This window comes from Marmota marmota, unplaced genomic scaffold (assembly GCF_001458135.2).
Source record: "Marmota marmota marmota unplaced genomic scaffold, marMar, whole genome shotgun sequence".
In the NCBI taxonomy this organism is placed as follows: domain Eukaryota; kingdom Metazoa; phylum Chordata; class Mammalia; order Rodentia; family Sciuridae; genus Marmota; species Marmota marmota.
Genome location: NW_026000196.1, coordinates 5,391,417 through 5,407,972, shown reverse-complemented (window position 1 = coordinate 5,407,972; position 16,556 = coordinate 5,391,417). Strand labels below are relative to the sequence as shown.

The window sequence follows — 16,556 nt, the reverse complement described above, 5'->3', positions numbered from 1 at the left end:
GAGGAGGGAAGGTGGGGGGAGAGAGGGAGGAGGGAAAGTGGGGGGGGAGAGAGGAGGGAAGGTGGGGGAGAGAGGGAGAGAGAGAGAATGGATTGCGAGGGGAGGGCGGAGTTGGAGGCAGGAGAGACCCCGTCCCCTCCCTCTCTTTCTCACCCCTTCTTCCCAGGAGCCTTTGCTCCACAGACGATCTGGATTCTGCCTTTTCTCCAGCCGGCGCACTTGTGCTTCACCTCTCTGCTAGCCATACCCAACCTCACCATCTTGATTCCCTTTGTCATCTTGCTAATAAACTCCTATTCAGCCTCCAGAACCCTGCTCAGGTGGCCTAACTTTGGAAAGCCACCTGGTCAATTACTGCCTCTCCAGCCACACCTGTTCAGAGTGGACACTCTGTCAGGACTGTCCTAGACCAAGACAGAACTGTGGTGTTACTCTGCACTGGGTGCTGGTGGGCCCGGAACCTTCCCCACTGTACAGGGTTGGCTTGGCGGAGAGGGAGCAGGGAAGGGCTGGGGGAGGGGTGATGGCCCCAAAGAGCCCTCCTTTCTTATTCCCCTATCCTGCTGGAATGCCTAGAGCAGGGCCATGGAGGGCATAGCAAGGCTGAGGTTTTTCTCAGCGATGAGCTTCTATAATAGCTGACATAAGAGAAGCAGAGCCCTTGAGACCCCATCCCAGAGCTGAGCTCTGCCTGTTCTCTTTAGCTGCATTCTTGGCCTTGTGGGTGGACCTGTGGGTGAGGACCAGGTTGGGCAGGAGGCCAGTTCTCTTGGGTCCACTTCTCCCTCAAACTGGCCCCACTGGAGTATCCACACCTGTTCTACAAAGGACATCAACAATATTTATTCATGGAGGCTGCCAGCTACATGACACAAAAGTGCAGGGGACCAAGAGAGCCTGAGAGGTGCTGGCTGAGGGGCAAGTAAGGGGTGGAAGAGCCCAGTAGGTAGTATCTGGCAGCTAAATGGCTTCCTGTGAGGGTTCGGGTCCTCTTTGGGCCAGCTTTTCTCAGGAAGTGGCCACCAAGACCCCAGGCAGGGGCAAACCTTCTTCAGTGGGACCTTGGCTTGAAAGCCTACTTGTCTGCAGCTCCTCCTTCTCCTTTCCCAGGTGGAGCCCCTGGGCTGAAGGCAGGGGTGGGAGGAGGGGTCCAGGCCAGGGCAGCAGGTAGGATGCTGCTGCTTGCTCTTGAGTCCCCAGCTAAGGTCAGCACCAGCTCCTTCCGGAGCCCCCGACAGTCTGTGGAGCCTGCAGGGAGAGAGCCAAGGACAACTGGTCACTGCCAGTCCTCTTGGCACACTTTCTTTTCTGGACAGGATGGACACTAGGAGCAATGGGTCACAGTTTCACTTTTCTTGTTTCTAAGGTAGATTTTTTGGTTTTATTCTCTGGACTCAAATTTGTGGGCTCAAGAGATCCTCCTGCCTCAGCCCCCAGAGTAGCTGGGACTACAAGTGCATGATACCACACCCTGCTGCAAGGTTAACTTGTCCCGAGAACCATGGCATTCTCTCCTTCCATGTCACTCAGCCTTTTTGCACCAGATGCAGCTATTTCTAAGCTCTGGTCTCTAAGGAGTGCAAATCCCTATAAGAATAATAACACTGACCAGGAAAGGAGGAGGGGTCCAGGGCTAGGGCAGCAGGCCTAGCCTGCTGTGTGGCCTTGAAGATCCTGAACCTTTCTTAGTATCATTTTCTATTAAAAAGAGGGAAGTAATTACCCTGCCCCATGGAATTTTCTAGACAATTAGGTATGTGATCCCTGGGCCAGGGCTGCTGTATCCCACAGAGGAGGTAGATGAAAAGAAGGAAGGAGATAGGAAGACTCATGCCTGGAGTTCACCGATGAATAGAGCCAGACTTGTCAGCTCCACTTTTTTTTTTTTTTAATTTAAATTTAGGAACAGGGTTTCACTAAGTTTTTGAGGCTGGCCTCCAATTTGTGATCCTCCTGCCTCATCCTCCTGAGTCGTGAGGATTACAGCTACGCACAACTCCTGCCCAACTTCAACTTCACTGCTATGGAGGAGGAAACTGAAGCGTGGTTAAAGTGCTATGGCTAGAAAGCATAGTCACAAACTGAAAGTGTGCCCCAGGGTTCTTTCCATATATTTTCCCAGTGCAGCCTGCCCACTCCACCTCAGGCAGGAGGAGTGAAAGTTCACATCCTTCCCTCCCTCCCTCCCCCTCTCTCTCTGTACTGTGGATGGAACCCAGGGATGCTCTACCACTGAGCTACATCTCTGGTCCTTTTGATTTTTTAATTTTGAGAAAGAGTCTCAAGTTGCCAAGGCTGGCCTCAAACTTGTGATCTTTCTGCATCAGCCTCCAGAGTGGCTGGGATTACAGGTGGACACCACTGTGCCCAGCACATCCTCATTTCTTCATGCTTGCCTTTTGTTGGTGTCTGATTCTGAGATCTGCTCTCTCCCCGCCCCCAACTCCCCCACTCTGCAGAAAGCCAGCCCAGCATCTCCTATGACAAGCAGAATTCATCTCACCTGCTTCTCCCCTGCCTTGGGAGCTTAGGGTATCAAGGAGGTTGAAGATACCAAGGGTGCCAAGGGTACTGAATGTCCCAAGGGTTCTGAGGATGATAAGTGTGCTGCAGGTACTGAAGGTGACAAGGGTACTGAGGGCGCTGGAGGCTTGAGGGTGGGGTCCTCAGGGAGATAGACAGTGCTCTTCTCTTCATGCATCTGTGGAGAGAGGAAACAACTCAGTGGGACCTCTCCCGGGCAGGGCAAGTGTCCCTGATGTAGTTCAACTAACTGGGTGAGCCAGGAGCGCAAATGGTGGGTGGCGAGCGCCACCGTGTGGTCATTATGAAAATTGCATGCCGCTTTATAACTTGCCCCTGTTTCCTGTGAAGCTTCGTCCAAGGAGGAGACAGGGTCCTTGCGCCACAAAAACAATGGCGAGGCACTCAGGTGAAACACAGAGAGATATTAGAGTTGTAGTGGACACTGCCGTCATCACCCATCCTGGAGGGATTCCGGGAGGTTGCGCAGAATCCATTTTTGAGAGATGAGGCACCTTCTAATAGGGCCAAAAAGGGAATGGCGGAAGTGCAAAGGAGACAGGAGGTGGGTCTGGGAGGTGGAGTAGGGTTGGGGCAGATCAGGTCTGCCTTGTCCTCAAAAAAGACTGCCTCTCTGTGGTCCTGGGGAATATCCGCCTCACCCCCATCCTCTGGGAAGCCACTTCCCCTCCCAGGTAGACCACCCAGGGACCTCAGGTATTGTCTGATGGCTTTTGCTCCTACTGATACGGGATTTGATTACTCCCAACCAAGGACTACTGAAGGTATACAGCTGAGAGAAGTTGTGAATTTGGGATAAATCCTAAAGATTAAAACAAAATATTTATGGAATTGGGATAACGTTTCTGTTTTTTTTCATTAGCATGCAACCTGTGTGGTTTCAAAGTGTGGCATCTCAAATAGTTTTTGTTCAGAATGAAAATAATTGTGCAGAGAAAAAGGAAAGTGTATTAAAAATGTAATCCAACAGAACAACTCTTATGCTGGAGAGGTAAAGGGACAGAGCAGGATATAAAATTGAATCCCAGCAGCTGAAGAGGCTGAGGCAGGAGGATCTCAAGTTCAAAGCCAGCCTCAGCAAGAGCGAGGTGCTGAGCAACTCAGTGAGATCCTGCCTCTAAATAAAACAAAAAAGGGCTGGAGATGTGGCTCAGTGATCGAGTGTACCTGAGTTCAAGAAAAAGAATATAAAATTGAGTGAGTAATATGATCTCAAGAAAAATTATACAGAGAGAAAAAGAGAATGAAAGGAAAGGATATACACCAAAAACATTAGCAGTTTTTTAAATATTTTTTTTTAGTTGTCAATGGACCTTTATTTTACTTATTTTTATGTGATGCTGAGGATTGAACCCAGTGCCTCACATATGCCAGGCAAGTACTCTACCACTGAGCTATGGTCCCAGCCCGCATTTGCAGTTTTGTTTTTGTTTTTGTACTGGAGATTAAACCTACCATGGCTTTCTTTACCACTGAGATACAGCCCCAGCCCTTTTTATTTTTTATTTTATTTTGATACAGGGTCTTGCTAAGTTGCTGAGGCTGGCCTTAAACTTACAATCCTTCTGCCTCGGCCTCCCAAGTTGCTGGGATTACAAGATGTGTGCCATCATGCCTGGCTCCAGGATTTCCTTATTGGGTTTCCTAGCCATTTTATAATTTAAAAAAATTAAAGAGTTAATTCAAAAGACTTATTAATTACATATACAAAATTATATGAATCGTATAAATCATATTAAAGTTATATGTGGATTATGGTGGATATTAGTTAAAATTACCCTGGAAACTTTTGGTATGGTTTTAAAAACACAGAGCCAAACGAAAGGCAGTGATGTCCCTCCTTCCAGGGTGCAGAGACACAGTCTGGTCCTCACCCTTGTCATGGGGACATGCAGGAGGCATCCTCCACCATCCAATGCAGGTGAGCCACGGCAATAACAATCGGAGGGGAGAGAGCCCTACCTTAAGCCACAGAAAGCCCAAATTATGGTATGTTTTTAAAGAAACTGAGGTCTGCTACATTTCACCATTTACAGCTTTAGAACAATGTACTGACACACTTCTGTATGCTGGAAGTAGTAGCATGTTGTAAAATTCAGATTTTGTACTAGCATCACTTGCAGGCTTGTTCATATTCGGTCCTGGTTCTGCTGAATTAAACTCTCTGGGCAGGTGTATTTTTACCTGGGAAAACTGCAGTTTTACAACGTCTCCGTGGTTATAACAGAGAATGAAATTGGGCATTGCACTTTGATTCTTAATCCAGGCTGGAATTTAGAATCACCCAGCAAGCTTTAAAAATATTCTAATATCCAGGCCCAACCCCCAGACCAATTAAATCTAAGTCTCTGGGCTAAGACTGGACATTGGAATGCTTTGAAAAGCCACTAGTTCTCAGATGTGCTCCCCCCCACCCCCAGTACTGGGGATGGAACCCAAGGTCTTGAACATGCTAGGCAAGGGCTCTGCAGCTGAGCTTACATCCCCAGCCCTGAGATGTGATTTTTTTCTATTAGAATCACCTGGAGGGCTTGTTAAAGCAGAGTTCTGCTTTTGGATTCAGGAGGTCTGGATGGGATGTGAGAATTTGCATTACTAACAAGTTCCTGGTACTGCTGCTGTGAGGTGGGGGTAGGGGCAGACCTCAGAAGTCACTGCCAGAATACAGCTACCTGTGGATGCTCCAGCCACAGCTCTGACCATAGGCTGCTTCTGTGTCCCTTCAGGGAGTGCAAAAAGAGAGGTACACCTACACATGACCCCTCCAAAGCCTGGGGTTCAGAAGGGAAGAGAGAGAAGAGACTTCAAACCACAAGAGAGGCAGTCTCCCAGGTACAGGAGCAGGATGACACAGGTGTGTACCCCAGACCAGAGGATGCAGGGAGGCGGGGGTACAGCTGCCTGGCAAGGGAACAAGTCTATAGGACTCACCTCCCAGTAGACGGCATCCTCAAAGCAATTGTCATCAGCGGCTTGTCCCCAGAATGGTAATCTCAAAATGAGTCCTAAAGAAAGTTGGAGTCACAAGAGGTCAGAAAACACTTACCACCCATCCTAGCCTTTGCTGTCAGCTGGGACCCACATCCCCCCAGTCCCACAGCCAGAAGGGCAGATTTGAGGGAATCCTGGGAGCTCCCAGCTCACCCTGGAACATGCTCTTGGGTCCCCCCACTCAGGAGCCCCACAGGGATGCCACCTTCTCTGGCCCAGCTGCTATCACTTACCCAGGATGATGCCGCCCCCAAAGGCCATGGCCAAGGTCAGCAGGAGGCCATATGCCTGGAACTCGCCCTGTGTTTTTGTGGTGGACCAGGCCTTGAAATGGTGAAAGTCAAGGGAATGGACTATGCTGGGCAGAGAGAGAGGGCAGGTCAGGGTCCCACAAAGATGCCAGTTAACCATTTGCTGCTACCCCACAAAAGTGCATGGATACCAAGTCTAGACAAACCCTGTCCCTCAGCCTTCTCATCTACAAAATGGGGGTGCTGTACAAATCAGTCATCTTTCTCTGAGACTTTTTAAAAATTATTTTTGGTATTGGAGATTGAACCCAGGGGTACTTAACCACTGAGCCACACTCCCAGCCCTTTTTTGTATTTTATTTAGAGACAGGGTCTCACTGAGTTGCTCAGGACCTCACTAAGTTGCTGAGGCTGGTTTGAACTTGTGATCCTCCTACCTCAGCCTCCCGAGGTGCTGGGATTATAGGCGTGTGCCACGGCACCTGGCCTCTCTGAGATTCTTATGGAAGGGATGTGGTTGGGGAGAGACCCACAGCACAATGGTCCAGAGTAAGGAAGGAAGGGGAAAAAGAAATGATATTGGACCCCAGAGGGCCCGAAGGAAGGAGGGATGGAGAAGAAAGGAGGGACCCCCACCTCCCCGCACCTCCTCCGCATTTACCCTGGATCTCCATATATGTCAGGCTTGGCATAAACTGCCGTCACAGCACCCACGATGCCACCTATGATTCCGGGGATGCCATGCAGATTGTGAATGCCACAGGTATCCTGGATCCGCAGCCGGGACTCCAGGAATGGCTGAGAGGGGAGGTGGGTGGTACTCAGCAAGGAGGCTGCAGCCGGGGCTGCAGGATTCTGGCGGCCCTCCTATACACAGGGACCCAGGATTCTCCAGCTCTTGGCTCCCTCCCTAGGGACTTCCCCCCAATAACAGGAAAACAGCCCCAGCCCCTGCCTGGGGTCCTCACCATTATATACACAAAACCCAGGGTGGAGAAGAAGCCGCAGATGGAGCCAACGATGAGGGAGCCGTAGGGCATGAGCATCATCTCCGCAGCGGTGCCCACGCCCACCCCTCCTGCGAGCGTGGCGTTCTGGATGTGCACCTGGGCAGGGCGGGCAGAGCAGGCAGAGGTTCAGTTCTCTCCCTGGAGCACTGGCGTGAGCTTCCACACTGCACGAGGGTAACACCCATCCAGGAATGGCTTAGAGTCCACCTCAGCAGGCCTGGGCAGCCCTCTGTGTGCTCTGCAAGCATGCCACCCACCCAGCCCAGCAGGCCTGGGCATCTTCTGTGTCCTGTGTGCTGCTGGACATGCCAGTGGGCCTGTCAGTGCACCTGCATGTGCCCTTTCTGTCCATACCATGCCTGTGGGACTACATGTTCCCATCCCATCAGCTGATGCTGAGTGTCAGCCTGCCCCAGGGGCTCTACTGCTTCCTGTGGGGACTGGTTCATTCCGTCTCCACAGCAAGCCTTGTAGATGGGTGTGCAGGTGAAGAGACGGAGGTGCAGGCAGGTTAAATAACTTAAAAGCGCAGAGCTGTGAGGGGCAGAAAGATGAGCCTATTCCTTTAGTCTATTCGACATCCCCCCCGCATGTGGCTTTTGGGAGCAACAAATGTGTTTCCTTCGGTGCCTGAGGGCCACCTCTGTGTCTAGTGCAACTAGGGACCATGACTGGGACCCTATGACAGGTCCTCCTGACAGTGCCTCAGTACATAAGTCAAGAAGTGCAGGTCATGATGGGGAGTTGACGTCTCCACTTTTGCTTTTATAGAAAAAAAATCTGCCAACACTCATGAGGTCTGTCCCTCCCACCTCAGTGGTGTGACACGAAGGCTGTGGATGTGACTCAGTGGTAGAGCACTTACCCAGCATGTGCCAGGCCTTGGATTCCATCCCCAGCACCACAAAATCAAAACAACACAAAAAACCACAAAAACCAATGGTGTGTGCCGGGTACAGTGATGCACACCTGTGATCCCAGCTGCTCAGGAGGCTGAGGCAGGAGGATCACAAGTTGGAGGCCAGCCTGGGAGGGCTGGGGATGTAGCTCAGTGGTAGAGCACTCCTGGATTCAATCCTCAGTACCACAATAAAACCCAAGCAAATGGTATAATAGAAAGGACACTGTGTGCCACCATATCTACTCCATAAACTTCATCAGTAAAGTGAACAAGGGATGCTCCTAAAGTGTGTGGGAATGGGGCTGGGAGCAGCTTGAAGAGCCTGAGGGTTAGTGTCTGGACTTGGCCCCAGCAACGTGCAGGAAGACCTGAGGCCGTGCTCAGCCCATGGTGGCTGTTGGTACCCAAACAGCGGGAGGAGACTGAGGAGCAGAAGGAGCCAGCCTGTACTGAGCAGCCCACAAGCAGAACCTCAAGAATCTGTTTCTGCTGGGCGCAGTGGCGCACACCTGTAATCCCAGCTGCTCGGGAGGCTGAGACAGGAGACTTACGAGTCCAAAGTCAGCCTCAGCAATGGTGAGGCACTAAGCAACTCAGTGAGATCCTGTCTCTAAACAAAATACAAAATAGGGCTGGGGATATGGCTCAGGGGTTGAGTGGTTGAGTGCTTCTGAGTTCCATCCCTGGTATCAAAAAAAAAAAAAAAGAATCCTGTCCTGGCTTCTGCCCCACACCAGGGATGTTCTGATCAGTTTCTTCACCTGCGAGATGGAGAGCTCATCCAGATGTTGCCGGCTTCTGGAGGTGTTGGCAGGTCGTGGCCATCAGTGCCCACCAGGCACAGGCAGGCAAGAGGTATCCCTCCCCAACCCCGAGGCCCCCGCTACTCACCATGTCCAGCTTGCCCTTCTTGTTCAGGGCACTGGACATTGCCACGGAGGTGAGCACACTGGCCGCCAGGGAGCAGTAGGTATTGAGAGCAGCTCGGTGCTGGGCGTCCCCGTGGTAGGACATGGCTGAGTTGAAGCTGGGCCAGAATATCCACAGGAAGAGGGTGCCTGGGTGGGCCCAGAGAGGACCAGGGTCCAAGGGAGTAGGTGTTAGAGCCCCGGCAGAGACCCTGCCCTTCAGTGCTGAAATGCCAAGTGACCTTATGGCCCAGCTGTCCCCCACTTCTATAGCTTTGCTCAAGCCAGGGGCTCCTCCTGGAAGGCCCTCCCTGCCTTTCTCACCTGCCTCTCCCACTCAGCCTTCCACAGCTGACCAGGAAGTCAACTGGTCCCCTGTCCCACTCCCCCAGCACCGTGAGGGAGAATCTTCTGTCCACTGTAGGGAGATTATGTGGTGACCCTGCTGCCTCACGCTGCACTGTGAGGACCTCCTGGAGGGCAGGGCTGGTCTCTAAGATACCAGGGAGGCCAGGTCACATGGGTTCTCATGAACAAATGGGCACAGGAGGTAAGAATGCACACCTTGCTCTAGCCCAGGGATGGAGTGGCCAGTTCCTGGTGACCACTACATCTGCCTCAGAGCATTCTAGGGCAAACATGAGGTTGAGTGACCGCCTTCTTTCAGCACCATGGGGAAGAGAGATAGACTCCTGGGGTCCTAGAATCCCCTACCGGCAGCCTCCCTCTGCCTCTCCCTGGTATCCCACAGCGGGACTCAGGAGGGATCATGACAGCCCTGGTCCATCATGGCAGTCTCCACCCGTCAAGGCCACCCTCACCCCTCAGGGCAGCCGTCACAAACCAAGGCAGCCCTCAGCCACCCTGGCTGCTCTCACCAATCATGGAAAAGAGGTCTGAGTGGTACGCAGAACTCTGCTTCCGCTTGCTCTGCTCGAGATTGCGTCGGTAGAGGATCCAGGTCACCGTGAGCCCAAAGTAGGCACCAAAAGTGTGGATGGTCATGGAGCCCCCCGCATCCTTCACCTGTAGTGCAAGGAGCCCGTCAGGGTCTGGCACCGTCTGATCCTCCCTCCCCAGCATTTCCTACCCTCCCCGACAGGCTCTCAGCTGTCTCTCGACTCCTCAGGCTGCAGGGCACAGCCTGGGGCCCCCACAGACCAATCAGCTGGAGAAGGGGCAGTGGGAACCCCCGAACCCAGCCTGGAGGCCTGTTGGGAAATGCCAGCCATATCCTCACCTAACAAATGGGATGATCCCAGATGGGGAAACCCACACATGGAGAGGAATTTGCTCAGTCACACAGTCACATAGAGAGTTAGAACCCAGGGCAATCCCCTAGTTTGTCACCTACTGCCCTCCTGGGAATTCTCCCCTTCCTTGGGTCTCCAGATTTCGTGTTTCATTTTACACAACTGCTCCAACACCTCCCACCTGGACTGCCATTACCCACTCTTGCATTCTGTCATGGTCCTTGCTCTCTAATCACCAGGCCAACCTCTCACTACCTGCCCCTCTCCATCCCCCTAAGTTGGCACAGGCAGAATCGTCCCCTCCTCGTCTGTCCCTTCCTGCCCCACTTCTGGCTTGACTTCTTCTCAAGTTCCTCATTTGCAAAGTGGGGGAGGTCATAGTGACTTAGCAGGGCTGTTGTCAGAATTAAACTAGACAGCTTGTGAATGACACCTGGCACGGGCCTGGCACTCAACAGGTGCTTGATAGCCGTAGGGACCCTCCCCTCTCTTCAGCCTCCTTCCCACTCAGACCCAGGTTCAGAGGACCAGACCAGGTTCACTCCTCCACTGGAGCTGGTTGGACTGTGTCTCCCCAGTTCATATCTTGGAAACTTCATCCCTAGTGCAGAGGGGACCTTTAAAGGGTGATTAAGTCACAAGGGCTCAGAAGTGGACTAATGTCATTATTGGGGGTATGGGCTTCTTACCTCCAGAGCAGGTTTTTTATAAAAGTGGGTTCATCCTTTTTTGAGGGGGGTTGGGGGTACCAGGGATTGAACTCAGGGGCACTTGACCACTCAGCCACATCCCCAGGCCTATTTTGTATTATATTTAGAGATGGGGTCTCACTGAGCTGCTCAGTGCCTTGCTGTTGTTGAGGCTGGCTTTGAACTCGTGATCCTCCTGCCTCAGCCTCCCAAGCAGCTGGGGATTGCACACGTGTGACACTGCGCCCAGCTTGTGCTCTCTTTCTTGTTCTCATCCTCTTTTGCCTTTCTGCCCTCTGTCCTATAGTTGTTATTGGGAAAAAAATCTAAATAAACACTTTAGCTTTGTTTGCTCCTAGTTGATTTTAAAAATCACTAATTTTGGAGGTCACATGGCTGAAGCGATACATAATTAGTTTCCCACTAGCTTTGCTGTAGATAACACCTCTGGTGTGTGGGTTATAGTGATAACAGTTGCCTAGGTTACATTTCAGGGACTTGAAGGCTACTTTTGCTGAAATCGCTGACTCTTCACTTGGGCCTGCAGATGCTCCGTGGGTGACTGGGACGGGATGAGAAGGCGAGTGGTACCTCTGCCTTCATGTTATCTGTCTCCTTTGCTGCCTTAACCTTTGGGTCAGATTCTACACGCACTGCATGTAGACATATGGATCATTTGAGAAATGTTGTATCCAGAACTATAATACAGGGGTAACTTGACCTAGACTTGCCTCGTCTCTCCTCTTCCCTTTCAGGGTTAAAGACACCTATCAGCCACCAGGACCAGAAACACCAGACCATGAAAGGGGGAAAAGAGGTGGCACCTGAGTTTCTAGAAGATCTCCACCTATTCCCAGAAAAGACATGAATATTCCTCTGCTTTATTAGCCGCTTACCCTCCCTTTCTCTCCCTCTCCCCCTTATTATTCCTGTCCTATATCTGTAACCCCTGCACCCTCTGGAGTGGAGAAGCTGACTTGTGAGTAAAGCTCCCTCTTCTCCATCCTTTGGTCAGTGAGTAAAGCCTTTTTTCCCTCCTGAACATTCATCTCTTCTTCCTTGGTTTTTCTAAGGGACGGGCCTCCTGACCTGGGTTCTGTAACACTTTTACAAAGCAAGAAGGCTCTCACCAGGTACCAGCCCCTCAACCTTGGACTTCCCTGCCTCCAGAACTCGGAAAAATACATTTCTGTTCATTATAAATTACTCAGCCTCTAATATTTTGTGATGGCAGCATAAAATACACTAAGACAGATGGGAAACCCAGACAGAGAGGTCAGTGTGTCATCCAAGGCCACAGAACTTGTCGCTGACAGGGCTGAGCTCTTGACTCTCAACTTCGTGAGTGCCTTTACTAGCTCTGTGTCCTTGGATGAGGCCCTTAGCCTCTCTGAGCCTCAGTGTTCTTACCTGTGAAGTGAGGGTAATGATTGTCGTCTTTAAGATGAGAATTTGGGGAGTTAACCCATGTCACACATTCAGAACAGAATCCAGTAAAGGACACTGCTCCTTACAAGTCAGCAATGATACTTGTATTTAAATTTGTCTCTATGAGATGCTGAAAGATGCTCTAAAAGAATTTCTGCAGCAAAGATTGGGACAGAGTTTTCCGTGTTAAGGAGCATTCCCTGCCTCTTCATTAAGACCCCAAATGCTGCCTTCGCAGCAGCTTCAGATCTCAGAGCTTGGTCCCTGCCGACCCCTCGCCTGGCCTAACTTCCTTCTCCCTGACCCTAGTTCGTCCCCTAGGCCCGTTTATTCTCCTCCTTTATTTCTCTTGAAACATCCTCTTTCTTTTCAGTGCACCAAACCAGTTCCAGTCCCATTATCTTTTTACCAGAGTGACCAGGATGGCCTCTTACTCAGCTCCCTGCCTCCCCTGTTCTTGTCACCAGAGTCAAAGTGACATTTTCATTACATGGGTCCATCTGTGTCATCCCCCTGCTTAGCACCCCCCATGGCTCCCCACTGCCCTCAGGACTCCTGAGCACCGTCTCCAGGGGTCTTCGTGATCCAGGCTCCTCCTGCATCCCTGTCACCTTTCTAAACTCCCTTCTCAGCCAGACTGAGCCACTAGAGTCCCCTCTCTGCCCAACAGGCCCGCCGACTCCAGAGTCCCTTCACTGGACAAATACTCCGTTGAGCACCTGTTGGCACTGGTTAGGGGCTGGGAGAGAGACGGCCCAGACAGAGCAGGTTCTCTGCCCTTGTCAGGAAAGGCCAAGTGCCATGAAGAAAACAGAATGGGAAACATGAGGGACAGTGCCTGGGAGGGTACGAGGGGGGCGACGCTGTGCAGGGGAATCCTCTGAAGCCTCAGCCTGAGACCTCAGCAATGAGCAGGATAAGGACGGCTCTTCCAGGCGAAGGGAGCAGCAAGCACAAAGGCCTCGGGCGGCACCAGCCTGGTGCATCTGGGAAGCAGGCAGGAGGCCACAGCCAGAGCACAGAAGGTGGGGAGAGGGTGGACCAGAAGCTTGGGGAGAAGGGTTGGGGTCAGGACATAGAGGTCTTTAGAACAAGTTAGATATTATTCTAAGAGAAGTTCAAAACCAACACTAGGTTTATATTAGGGGATGGTCCCATATGCAGTATTTAAAAAAAATTTTTTTAGTTGTTGATAGATTTTCATTTTATTTATTTATATGCAGTGCCTGAGAATTGAACCTAGTGCCTCACACATGCCAGGCAAGTGCACTACCACTGAGCCACAGCCACAGCCCTCCATATGCATTATTAACAGGCCATTTTGGCTGCTGGTGGAGACTGGCTTGATGGGGTGAGTGGAGAAGGGACCCTCTTTCACCCAAAGGCATCAAGGAGGTTCCTGAGAGTCAGAGGTCCATGGTGCCCCTTATCTGGGCCAAGGAATCAGCCAACTCTAGAGGGCAGCATTCTTTCCAGAGTCCATGTGAACAGCAAGTTGTGCAGGACACAACACATGCACCCGTACATGGACACTCCCCTGGGATCATTCCAAACAGATTTGTTCCCTCCATACACTGGTCCTTTTCTTGGCAGAACAATCTGGGGAGGTGGCCTGCAGGCAGGAGTACGTGCAGGAACTCCCCATTACTTCCATCAGAGGGAAGAGAAAGGGGAAAACCCCAACATTCAGAGAACACTGCTCTGCCCAGGTGCTGGGCTGACGTGTTAAGCAGACTATCAGGTCTGCCCAGGACACCCATTACTCCTACTGCAGAGATGAGGAAACTGAAGTTCAGGAGGTTGAGTGACTTGCCAAGCTGGCATGTGTCCCCAGCCCTCCCTTTCTGTATCCTCACCAGTGTCCCCTCTGCCCCCTACCCCAGTCTGAGCCCCGCTCACCTCCAGCAGGTTGAGGAGAATGAACTCATTCACTGTGAAGAGGGTCACTTGGAAGAAGGTCATGATGAGCAACTGGACAGGGCTGACTTTGCCCAGAACTGCCCCAAAAGCCACGCAGACAGAGGCCACGCAGAAGTCAGCATTGATGAGGCTGCAGAGAGACAGGCCAAGAGGGGCTGGGGCGAGAGCACCAAGCAACTCTCTAAGCCCGGGGCTTGAGTCTGGACTTGGGTCACCTGTGGATTTGGGTTTGTGGCTTAACTCAAGCCTTAGTTTCCCCACCTGTGGCAATGGGAACGTAACATTTCAGGCTGCACAGGCAAAGTGCCAGGAGCAGAGTGGCACCCACAAGATGCCACGCCCTGCCCTGCAGCCCACACTCTTTGCAAACAGTTTGTGTTGAGGGCACCCAAGTGGTCTGGCTGCTGGTGTCGAGTGGAGCCTTATTTGGGGCCCTGTACTGCTTCTGTCTTCCAGCTGTCCTTCCAGAATGTCCTTTCACTGCCTCCTTTTTCCCTGATTACTCCAGCCAAAATGGCCTCTGCTCCAGACCTTCAGCCTCATCCTGTGCATACCTGCCCCACTGGCTATCAGGGCCTTGCTGGGACTTGAGCTACTGAAGCCTTCCCTTTATCTTACCTGCCAGAGAGGCTGGAGGGAGGGGCTGGGGGGGAGAGACACACACACTGACTAACTATCCTTCAGGAAGGAGGGGTCTTGATGGGACTGGGAGGAAGGAAGTGGCAGGAAGATGCCCAGAGAAAACGGAGATAAAGAAGCAGGCATATAGGCACTCTCAAATCTGGGCCCAGTAGAGGACTGATAGAGAGGTGGACAACCAGGAGGACACTGTATGGCCACAGCAGATCCTGGTTCCATCCATATGCCCATTTTGCCTGACTGGGGCCTCCTATCCCCTGACAGCAGCAAAGATGTTCTGGATTCCAAAGCACACCCTTGATATGGCTCTTGGCACTCTGAGAAACAGGGTCTTGCTAAAAGTTGCCCTCGCTGGCCTTGAACTTGTGATCCTCCTGCCTCAGCCTCACGAGTCACTGATATTATAAGTGTGCACCACCACACTCTTTCCCAAAGGCTCTTGATTCTGTCCCAGGCAGCATAAATTGCTGCCATGGGACAAAGTTTGATGAAGGAATCTGACCATTCAGTGAGAGGCCTGCTTTGCCCACTGACTTTTGGCAAGTTAAAATTTAAATTTATTTAAATTTTTAGTTAAATAAAAATTTAAATTTTTAGTTAAATAAAATTTTTAGTTAAATAAAAATTTAAATTTTTAGTTAAATAAAATTTTTAGTTAAATAAAAATTTATTTTATATCCTGTGTTTGGTGTTGTGGGTAGGTGGAGGCTGGGAGGAGGGCACCTCAGAACAGAGGAGACTGAGTTACTTGGTGTGCAGGGTCTAGTGATACTCATCAAACAGAAAGTTATCAGAGAAAGGTCATTGAGAAGAATGGAGGTGCAACTTGAGAACAGGGCCACCCACTTTTGGAGGCTGAAGCAGGAAAGTTTCAAGCCTGTCTCACAGCTCTTTCTAATACCTGCTCCCTGCGGGAGGGAGTAGGGGCATTGCTGGCAGAGAATCCCCAAGTTGCTGTACTCCTTATTTCCTTGTTCAACAAGGGACCTTCTGAGGCTGGCTTAGGCCTCCGGCTCCCCGACCTGGGTTCCAGGGGCTGTGTTTTCTCAGGTCACAGGGCTGGATAATTTTGACATGGTAGGGTGGAGGGTCTGGGGCTTTTGTCCCTACAGCCTCTGTCTTGGAGGAGGAACCTTTCCTCATCACCTGAACACCATTGGAAGTCCACCCTGAAATCACTGAAGCAGAATGCACAGGTGGGCACGTGGGCGTGTGTGTGTGTGTGTGTGTGTGTGTGTCCGGCCGTCTGTCTGTCCATTGCAGGCCCAAACTGATCTGGAGAAGAAGCCCCTTACAGCCCCAGGCCGCCAACCAGCCCCACCCCACCGTTCAGGCCCTGCCCCCACCACCCTTACCCCTCCCCCCTTACCTCTCCCCCCTCCACCGCGCCCTGCCTCACCTGTGGGCCCCACACCCACTACCCCACCGGTCCGCCTCTCCCTCACCCACGTCCTGCGTCGCCTACCGGCTCCCCCCACCCCACCGCACCAGTCCCACTGCCCTGCCCGACGGTCACACCCGCTGGCCGCCCTGCTCTCACTTCTCGATGCCCAAGAGAATGTAGCCGCCTTCAAAGTGGTGGAGCCAGCCCTGCAGGAGCAGCGCCCACTGGATGCCGAAGGCCGCCAGCAGGAAGTTGAAACCCACGGCGCTGAACCCGTAGCGCTGCAGGAAGGTCATGAGGAAGCCGAAGCCCACGAAGACCATCGTGTGCACGTCCTGGAAGCCTGCAGGGAGAGCGCAGCCACAGTCTTGGGTCTGGCCCAGGAGAAACCTCCCAGGATCTCTTCGTTTAACCCTCCAAGCCCTATTCCCTCCATGTGAGCATCCTAACCCTGGGCTGGGCATAGTAAGGAGTGGCTCCTCTGCTAGAAGAACTGTCACCACCCCCAACTGGTCATTAGCGTCTTCGGAATGGACTGATCTTGGGGGATCCGGGATGGGACCCTGGCTTAGACCACTGGGTTATAACATCAAGAGATGCCCTAGAGCTTCCCTTGGGAATTATAGCTTCCTGGTTCC

General features: G+C 51.8%; 1 protein-coding gene across 1 annotated transcript; it reads right to left on the bottom strand.

Annotated features, from left to right (window-relative positions):
- Nucleotides 1-821: 821 nt before the first annotated feature.
- On the bottom strand, nucleotides 822-16,287 carry Rhcg (Rh family C glycoprotein). Its single transcript, XM_048790274.1, has 10 exons — nucleotides 16,075-16,287; nucleotides 13,875-14,025; nucleotides 9,484-9,631; nucleotides 8,589-8,755; nucleotides 6,755-6,892; nucleotides 6,448-6,584; nucleotides 5,769-5,893; nucleotides 5,476-5,549; nucleotides 2,504-2,701; nucleotides 822-1,248 (listed from the first exon to the last, which is right to left on the bottom strand). The coding sequence occupies exons 1-9, from the start codon at nucleotides 16,239-16,241 to the stop codon at nucleotides 2,528-2,530; spliced, it is 1,281 nt and encodes a 426-aa protein (XP_048646231.1). The 5' UTR covers nucleotides 16,242-16,287; the 3' UTR covers nucleotides 822-1,248; nucleotides 2,504-2,527.
- Between the last annotated feature and the right edge of the window lie 269 nt (nucleotides 16,288-16,556).